Source organism: Schistocerca gregaria, chromosome 3, assembly GCF_023897955.1.
Source record: "Schistocerca gregaria isolate iqSchGreg1 chromosome 3, iqSchGreg1.2, whole genome shotgun sequence".
NCBI classification, from domain to species: Eukaryota; Metazoa; Arthropoda; class Insecta; order Orthoptera; family Acrididae; genus Schistocerca; species Schistocerca gregaria.
In genome coordinates this window covers 908,500,391-908,509,699 of record NC_064922.1, presented here as the reverse complement: position 1 = coordinate 908,509,699, position 9,309 = coordinate 908,500,391, and the positions used below count along the sequence as shown (strand labels likewise).

General features: G+C 52.6%; 2 protein-coding genes across 2 annotated transcripts; both read right to left on the bottom strand.

The window, feature by feature from the left end:
- Positions 1-5,627: 5,627 nt before the first annotated feature.
- On the bottom strand, positions 5,628-6,509 carry LOC126355682 (uncharacterized). The gene has a single exon (XM_050006048.1). It carries the CDS (start codon positions 6,507-6,509, stop codon positions 5,628-5,630), a length of 882 nt encoding a protein of 293 aa, XP_049862005.1.
- Positions 6,510-7,613: 1,104 nt separating this feature from the next.
- Positions 7,614-9,287, bottom strand: LOC126355681 (circumsporozoite protein-like). Its single transcript, XM_050006047.1, has 2 exons — positions 8,965-9,287; positions 7,614-8,919 (listed from the first exon to the last, which is right to left on the bottom strand). The coding sequence occupies exons 1-2, from the start codon at positions 9,285-9,287 to the stop codon at positions 7,614-7,616; spliced, it is 1,629 nt and encodes a 542-aa protein (XP_049862004.1).
- Between the last annotated feature and the right edge of the window lie 22 nt (positions 9,288-9,309).

The following is a 9,309-nucleotide window of genomic DNA, read 5'->3' as shown; positions in this document are numbered from 1 at the left end:
TGTATTTCCCCAGTATTCTACCAGTAAACTGAAGTCTACGACCTGATTTCCCCGCTGCTCAGTTTATGTGATCAATCCATTTCATATCCCTACAGAGTGTTACAAATAGGTATTTGTACAAGTTGGTCAATTCTAACAGTGACTCATTGATATAGCCACACTGGACTAGAATTTGGGAGGACGGTGGTTCACATCCACATCCAACTGACTAGATTTAGGTTTTTCCTGGTTTCCCTAAATTGTTCTAACCAAATATCAGAATGTTTCCTTCGGAAGGGCACAGTTGACTTCCTTCCCTAACCTTAACAAAACACCAACTCTAATGACCTCTTTATCAACAAGATGTTAAATCTAATTTTCCTTCCTTTGTGTGTGTGTGTGTGTGTGTGTGTGTGTGTGTGTGTGTGTGTGTGTGTCTGTTTTAAAGGATATTCTAGTATTATATTCATAATGGTGAAAAAGAGGAAGAAGTGATGTTGTTGCCAGTGGAAATGGCTGGCAACAGAAACTGAAGCAGTGACTGATGTATCTTAGGCACAGGGGATAAGTGAAGGTGGTATATACACACATGCTGAAGATAGAGATAGGGAGAGAGAGAGAGAGAGAGAGAGAGAGAGAGAGAGAGAGAGAGAGAAATGAATCACCCTTTCCAACCCCCTGATTATATCAGAACAGCTTAATTTTCTTGACATTTTGGTGATAGTGAACTAATGACAGTAAATATTTTGCTACTTGATCGAGTAATCATGGACTTCTGTGCACAGTATACGGTGTACTTTCTTATGCACAACTATTAGCATGTTTTAAGTTGCCAGCAGATTAAATACAGCATAAACATTGATCATAATTTGCTATAAGTTATGCAATTTCTTAATTTCTGTGCAAGACAGTTGTTTTAAATCTGAAAGATAAATTTATGTGGACTGAAGACCTCCCAACATGTATATGTCCTCCAGGTCCCTTACCATTGGTCCCATTGATTTTTCCTGAAGTCTTATGTATGTCTACCAGTTAACCTACGAACTTAAAATGTATGTTTAGACTGTTAACCTACAAACTGAAAAGCAGATAATTTTGTATTAATGTTCACAAGTGCTACTACTAATTGTTTTGCATGGTATATGTTTCTAATCAGTTTATAGTAGAGAAGTGTGCACGCTGTTGATGTTCAGAGCCCATTGACCTCTGCAGCTGTCTTAGATATAAATACTAATACATCCCAATTATTGAAATAATTATCTCACCTATTTCTCTGTGAGGAACAAGTGGGAACTTATTTCCCTTTTCCGCTGTCATCTTGTTCCATTTCTAAGTGCCATCACTCTGGTCTAATTCTTATTTTCTTTAGTTCCAGCTTTCTCTTCATCTCATATGGAACTTCTGTGTAATTTTAAGTCTCCTTTGCTACCATGTATGGTGTTTGTTAGTGCTTGTAGACTGTCATTGTGTTTTAGAAAGGTGTAAAAGAAATAGGCCCTATACATGATTTGTGTTTTCATTTGTTACTTTGATATCCTGCACTGAATTGAAAGTACTAGCAAAAGTGATATTCTCACCTGCATCTAGTATGTTATGATATCATGAAGGAGATTTTCATGACATGATATCTCAATTTCTAAATTGTTTATTGCTGTTTCATAGTGAAACTGTTGGCATACATAATTTGTATAGTAATCTTAGTACTTTAATTCTGCAGTCCTGGCTGGAGTGTTTATAATGATCTTAAAGTGAACAAGTTTGTTCATGACTTTTTTATTTAGGGGAAGTTCGAAACCTAGTTTTCACCACACCAAGAGATAATAAAAATGTCGTATGACTTAATCTCTGAAATTTGAGAAAAATAAATATTTGAATGCTGGTGTTAAAGTGAGTGTGCTTGTTCTCCTGAATTACTTTTATCACCAGAAAAAAAGTAATTTGCAAAAATTAATTATACATATGCAAACCTGCTTTAGAAATTGTTTATATTATTGCTTACTTGCTGCACTTTTTTGTGTTGCACATCAGTACAGAATGTAGCAGAGTGTTAAATATTATTTGGGTCAGTGAGGCTATCACCAAAAATGTAATGGACTATTTGAGAAAAGTGTATTTAAAGTAATTATAGCCTCTGAATGTTTAAACAAACAGTTTGATACAAGCACTGCAATTTTTGGAATACAAGAATTTTTAAAAATTTCATTTACATTTTTTCTTGGAGTTGCCAAATTGATGGCTTTTCCAAATGTTAGATTGGTAGATTATTAAACGAAGTGAAACAATTCATAAATGGCTTTCTATCTGAAATTTTTAATAGGTATTATTTTGTGGAAAGTGATTATATCTCCTTCTACTGTTGTGGTCCTGTGCATCATTGCAGTATGTTTACAGGTTGTGGCAAATAAAAGTGCCTCGGAGAACAGAGCTCCAGCATAGAAAGAAACACAGCAGAGGAAAAGAAATACAGTGCTAACTTCACTGTAGCAAATGTTGAAAATGACCATCATTCATCTCTAGACACTTTTGGGGCCTGATCAGCAGGTTGCTGAAGGCAGATTGAAGCTGGGATTGCTGGGATTCCTGCAGTCTCATCCAAACTGTTCTGCTGCAGTTCTTGAAGACTGAGGGTTGCTGCAATACATTTTGGACATGAGGCATCCCCACACAAAGTAATTGCACACCAACAGACCAGGTGACCTGGATGGCCAGCTAGGACCATGACCAGACTGGCCTTCAATAACAACTCTGTTAGGTGTAAAGATTGCGTAACTGTTCTCCAAGGTTCAGGCAGCTGCATGTGCAGTTGCTTCGTCCTGTTGACAATAGCTGTAGATCTTTTTCTCTTCCATTAATGCTGCCGCAAATGGTTTCAAAATGTTGGCTTTGTAATGAGCTGAAGTCAGAGTCTGATGAAAGAAGGCGGGACCTTCTGATCATGCAATGGTGTTTTGTGGAAGTTATGTGGATTCTCCACTTCCTAGGACCTGTGATTTTGTGAGTTGACATAATCACTCAGATGGAACAGGCTTCATCAGACATAAATAACAGATCCATGTTCAAGCCATTCATTGTTACCTTAGTGAACAGCCACTCACAAAACTGGAGTCACTGAGGAGCATCTGCTGGTTTTACTGCATGAGCAACAGACACTCAGCAGTGGTACATGTGCAGTTTCAGGTGGAGTATTCATCCGCACGATTGATATAATATTCTGGTCTCTTTCGATAGGCATTGGAGTGATTGGGTAGAACTCAGAACCATTTTATGGTGAACTATAGCAACATTTTCTGGTGTGCAGGCATGTTTCAGAATGTTTTTTAACTTGTTCAAAACAGATCCTGTCTGATGCCATTTTTAGATTAAGGATTGCATGGGAGTCTTTGCTGGCACTTTGACACAAACTTCTCAGCAAACAATTGACCACACTATTCCCATAACTTTATTGTCACGTAACTTTCCACAATGACCATCTGCTGCTCCTCTGTGAACACCATCATCTCCTTTGCATTGCTTCACTCACACTGACACAGCCTGCACTAAGGTCTGAACTGGTGTGGATTGTGTGGCGGGCATGCACCTGGTGTGCATGTCACGTGGTGTGGTTATATGCATACATTCACGCCCAATTATATCCACTCGTCTGGACCACTTTTATTTGCCCCACTCAGTATTTGCTTCAGTTTATGAGCCACAAAAATCTATTTAATTAAATCCTCTAAAGAATATATAAGTATTAAGTATTTATGCAGCACAACCACTGTTAAACAAAGATTCTTTGTAACTTACTTAGGTATAAGTCTGAATTCAGTCACATAGTCCATTCAGAAAAAAAAGGATAAATTGTCCCACAGCATACAGTTCTGCAATTCTTAGTGTTTAGCCATGGGTTATCTTTCACAGCTGGCTGTAAAGATAAAAGGCACTACTGATTTTCTCCAAACCAAGTAATAAAAATTTTCATTCACATATACGCCAAGAAATTTCCAGTTGCCTGAAATTTATGTATATTATTTACGTTAGTGTGTTGGAAACTGCATGTTTTAAATGCCAGTACCTGAGATACATTTCAGGTCCTTATCACTGAACTATTTAGTTATTTCTATTACCCCATAACTGTTCTGAAGATTCCACTTCTTTATACTCTTCACAATAGTTTAAGGCTAAGGTGTCATAGGCATAATTTGTCATGTTTGAGTTATGGAGGTTTGCCTTGTTAGGAAACGAAAAATGCTAAACACTGAGTCCTAAGGTCTTGTGTTTCTTTTTCATACTTTCTCCCTCCACTCTTTCTTCACCCTTCTTTTAATCTACCACCCTTTCTGCAATTAACTTCAAAAGTTTCATTCACTTTTCCTATTTTATTTGCACCACTACAGTTGTTCCTTTCTCTTACCCTTCTTGTAGTGTACCTCCTATTTGTTTCCATTCACCATTTTATTATTCCAGTCTCTTACCACAAACTCATCAGTATCAACCTTTTTCAATGTACACCTCTCCCTTAATTTCCTACCCTTCTTCTCAGTCTGCCTACATCCTCTGCTCAGCCTCCTGCGCCCCAGACTCCTGCCCTCTGCTCCACATCATATGCCCAAGACTCCTGCCCTCTGATCCACTTCCGTGCACTGTGCTCCATCACAAATGTGCCGTCTGTTCCATTTCCAACATGCCCTCTGCTCCTTCCCCCCACAACGCACCCTCTGCTTACCCCCACAACACGCCCTGTGTGTCCCCCCACAACACGCCCTGTGTGTCCCCCCACAACACGCCCTCTGCGTCCCCCCACACCACGCCCTCTGCGTCCCCCCACACCACGCCCTCTGCATCCCCCCACACCACGCCCTCTGCGTCCCTCCACAACACGCCCTCTGCGTCCTCCCACAAGACGCCCTCTGCGTCCTCCCACAAGACGCCCTCTGCGTCCCCCCACAACACGCCCTCTGCTTCCCCCCCAAAACAGTCCCTCCACTGCCTGTCCACCCCTCTGCCACCCCTCCGTGCCTTTGCCACCCCTCCACACATCCGCCCTGCTTCTGTCCCGTTTGCTGCCAGGATCCGGCATTTCCCCACTACCTTGCAACTCCAAGGGGTGGGAGGGAGGCGGCAAGTTAGACTTCAGGTCTCACACTTACGAGTCTTAAAACGGCACCTTCTCCATGTGGGAGCTGGAATCAGCACTGGCTCAGATTCAAGGTACAGCACCTCGTAATGACCACATCGGGTAATGCATGCTTTGTCAGTTGCCAGCAGCATTGAAGAAAATCCTCCTCCAGCATTTTAATTTGATATGGCGGACTAGATAGTTTCCCCATGTGTAGAGAGAGACAGTATTGATACCTCAGCACAAACCAGAAAAAGACTGCACGTGTCCCAGTAGTTACAGAAGTTTCACCCTAACAAGCTGTGTAGGGAAGAACGGAGGGAATGGTGAAGAACGGAGGGAATGGTTAACCATTGTCTGGTCTGTTTGATAGAGACCAAGCAACTATTGATTTGCTACTAGTTTGGATTCTGGAGAGTTCAGTCCACTGTCAACAATCTGACACTGTGTCAAGACTATACTGTATGCAGTCTTAAGGTGACTGCAGCAGATGAGGTTGCTTCAAGTGCTAAATTCTTTGTGTGTTCCTGTTCTCTGAGTGACCTCCACTCTATAACACTTGTACCCTCCCCCCTCTCCTGCAACCTGCCTCGGCCCCCGTCCATCCGCCGCACCCTGCCTCGGCCCCCGTCCCTCCGCCGCACCCTGCCTCGGCCCCCGTCCCTCCGCCGCACCCTGCCTCGGCCCCCGTCCCTCCGCCGCACCCTGCCTCGGCCCCCGTCCCTCCGCCGCACCCTGCCTCGGGCCCCGTCCCTCCGCCGCACCCTGCCTCGGCCCCCGTCCCTCCGCCGCACCCTGCCTCGGCCCCCGTCCCTCCGCCGCACCCTGCCTCGGCCCCCGTCCCTCCGCCGCACCCTGCCTCGGCCCCCGTCCCTCCGCCGCACCCTGCCTCGGCCCCCGTCCCTCCGCCGCACCCTGCCTCGGCCCCCGTCCCTCCGCCGCACCCTGCCTCGGCCCCCGTCCCTCCGCCGCACCCTGCCTCGGCCCCCGTCCCTCCGCCGCACCCTGCCTCGGCCCCCGTCCCTCCGCCGCACCCCGCCTCGGCCCCCGTCCCTCCGCCGCAACCCCGCCTCGGCCCCCGTCCCTCCGCCGCACCCTGCCTCGGCCCCCGTCCCTCCGCCGCACCCTGCCTCGGCCCCCGTCCCTCCGCCGCACCCTGCCTCGGCCCCCGTCCCTCCGCCGCACCCTGCCTCGGCCCCCGTCCCTCCGCCGCACCCTGCCTCGGCCCCCGTCCCTCCGCCGCACCCTGCCTCGGCCCCCGTCCCTCCGCCGCACCCTGCCTCGGCCCCCGTCCCTCCGCCGCACCCTGCCTCGGCCCCCGTCCCTCCGCCGCACCCTGCCTCGGCCCCCGTCCCTCCGCCGCACCCTGCCTCGGCCCCCGTCCCTCCGCCGCACCCTGCCTCGGCCCTTCTCCCTTACCTCCCCCTGCCATGACTCGTCACTCTTCCTTCCCTTCCTGCCTCTTTGCTTTCCCCTCGTTCCCCTCCCGCCTACTTTGCAGTTTGCTTTCAGCCCTCGTTCCCCTCCCGCCTACTTTGCAGTTTGCTTTCAGCCCTCGTTCCCCTCCCGCCTACTTTGCAGTTTGCTTTCAGCCCTCGTTCCCCTCCCGCCTACTTTGCACTTTGCTTTCAGCCCTCGTTCCCCTCCCGCCTACTTTGCAGTTTGCTTTCAGCCCTCGTTCCCCTCCCGTCTACTTTGCAGTTTGCTTTCAGCCCTCGTTCCCCTCCCGCCTACTTTGCACTTTGCTTTCAGCCCTCGTTCCCCTCCCGCCTACTTTGCACTTTGCTTTCAGCCCTCGTTCCCCTCCCGCCTACTTTGCACTTTGCTTTCAGCCCTCGTTCCCCTCCCGCCTACTTTGCACTTTGCTTTCAGCCCTCGTTCCCCTCCCGCCTACTTTGCACTTTGCTTTCAGCCCTCGTTCCCCTCCCGCCTACTTTGCAGTTTGCTTTCAGCCCTCGTTCCCCTCCCGCCTACTTTGCACTTTGCTTTCAGCCCTCGTTCCCCTCCCGCCTACTTTGCACTTTGCTTTCAGCCCTCGTTCCCCTCCCGCCTACTTTGCACTTTGCTTTCAGCCCTCGTTCCCCTCCCGCCTACTATGCACTTTGCTTTCACCCCTCGTTCCCCTCCCGCCTACTATGCACTTTGCTTTCACCCCTCGTTCCCCTCCCACCTACTTTGCACTTTGCTTTCACCCCTCGTTCCCCTCCCACCTACTTTGCACTTTGCTTTCACCCCTCGTTCCCCTCCCACCTACTTTGCACTTTGCTTTCTGCCCTCGTCCTCTCCGTACCACTTTGTTCTCCGCCCTCGTCCCCATCCCTCCCAGATTGCTCGCCCCCCCTCGGTCCCCTCCCTCCCACTTTGCACTTTGCTTTCTGCCCTCGTCCTCTCCGTACCACTTTGTTCTCCGCCCTCGTCCCCATCCCTCCCAGATTGCTCGCCCCCCTCGGTCCCCTCCCTCCCACTTTGCTTTCCCCCCTCGGTCCCGTCCCGCCCACATTGTACTCCGCTCTTGTACCCCTTCTGCCCAATTTGCTCATCCCTTCTTACCCCTTTTGCACACTTTGTTTTCCACCTCGTTCGGCTCCGGCCCTCTTCGCTCCCCGCCTCGTTCGGCTCCGGCCATCTTCGCTCCCCGCCTCGTTCGGCTCCGGCCATCTTCGCTCCCCGTCTCGTTCGGCTCCGGCCATCTTCGCTCCCCGCCTCGTTCGGCTCCGGCCCTCTTCGCTCCCCGCCTTGTTCGGCTCCGGCCCTCTTCGCTCCCCGCCTCGTTCGGCTCCGGCCCTCTTCGCTCCCCGCCTCGTTCGTCACCGGACATCTTCTCTCCCCGCCTCGTTCGCCTCCGGCCTTCTTCGCTCCCCGCCTCGTTCGCCTCCGGCCTTCTTCGCTCCCCGCCTCGTTCGCCTCCGGCCTTCTTCGCTCCCCGCCTCGTTCGCCTCCGGCCTTCTTCGCTCCCCGCCTCGTTCGCCTCCGGCCATCTTCGCTCCCCGCCTCGTTCGCCTCCGGCCATCTTCGCTCCCCGCTTTGTTCGCTTCCGGCCATCTTCGCTCCCCGCCTCGTTGGCCTCCGGCCATCTTCGCCCTCCGCCTCGTTCGCCTCCGGCCATCTTCGCCCTCCGCCTCGTTCGCCTCCGGCCCTCTTCGCCCTCCGCCTCCGGCCCTCTTCGCCCTCCGCCTCCGGCCCTCTTCGCCCTCCGCCTCCGGCCCTCTTCGCCCTCCGCCTCCGGCCCTCTTCGCCCTCCGCCTCCGGCCCTCTTCGCCCTCCGCCTCCGGCCCTCTTCGCCCTCCGCCTCCGGCCCTCTTCGCCCTCCGCCTCCGGCCCTCTTCGCCCTCCGCCTCCGGCCCTCTTCGCCCTCCGCCTCCGGCCCTCTTCGCCCTCCGCCTCCGGCCCTCTTCGCCCTCCGCCTCCGGCCCTCTTCGCCCTCCGCCTCCGGCCCTCTTCGCCCTCCGCCTCCGGCCCTCTTCGCCCTCCGCCTCCGGCCCTCTTCGCCCTCCGCCTCCGGCCCTCTTCGCCCTCCGCCTCCGGCCCTCTTCGCCCTCCGCCTCCGGCCCTCTTCGCCCTCCGCCTCCGGCCCTCTTCGCCCTCCGCCTCCGGCCCTCTTCGCCCTCCGCCTCCGGCCCTCTGCGCCCTCCGCCTCCGGCCCTCTGCGCCCTCCGCCTCCGGCCCTCTGCGCCCTCCGCCTCCGGCCCTCTAGGCCCTCCGCCTCGGGTCCTCTTCGCCCTCCGCCTCCGGCCCTCTTCGCCTTCCGCCTCCGGCCCTCTTGGCCCTCCGCCTCCGGCCCTCTTGGCCTTCCGCCTCCGGCCCTCCGCTTCTGGCCCTCTTCGCCCTCCGCCTCTGGCCCTCTACGCCCTCCGCCTCCGGCCCTCTACGCCCTCCATCTCCTTCACCTCCGGCCCTCTACGCCCTCCATCTCCTTCACCTCCAGCCATCGTCGCTCTCCGCCTCGATCAGCTCCGGCCATCTCCGTCTCCTTCGCCTCCGGCCATCTTCGCTCTCCGCCTCGTTCGCCTCCGGCTATCGTCGCTCTCTGCCTCGTTCGCCTCCGGCCATCTTCGCTCTCCGCCTCGTTCGCCTCCGGCCATCTTCGCTCTCCGCCTCGTTCGCCTCCGGCTATCGTCGCTCTCCGCCTCGTTCGCCTCCGGCCATCTTCGCTCTCCGCCTCGTTCGCCTCCGGCCCTCTTCGCTCTCCGCCTCGTTCGCCTCCGGCCATCTTCGCTCTCCGCCTCGTTCGC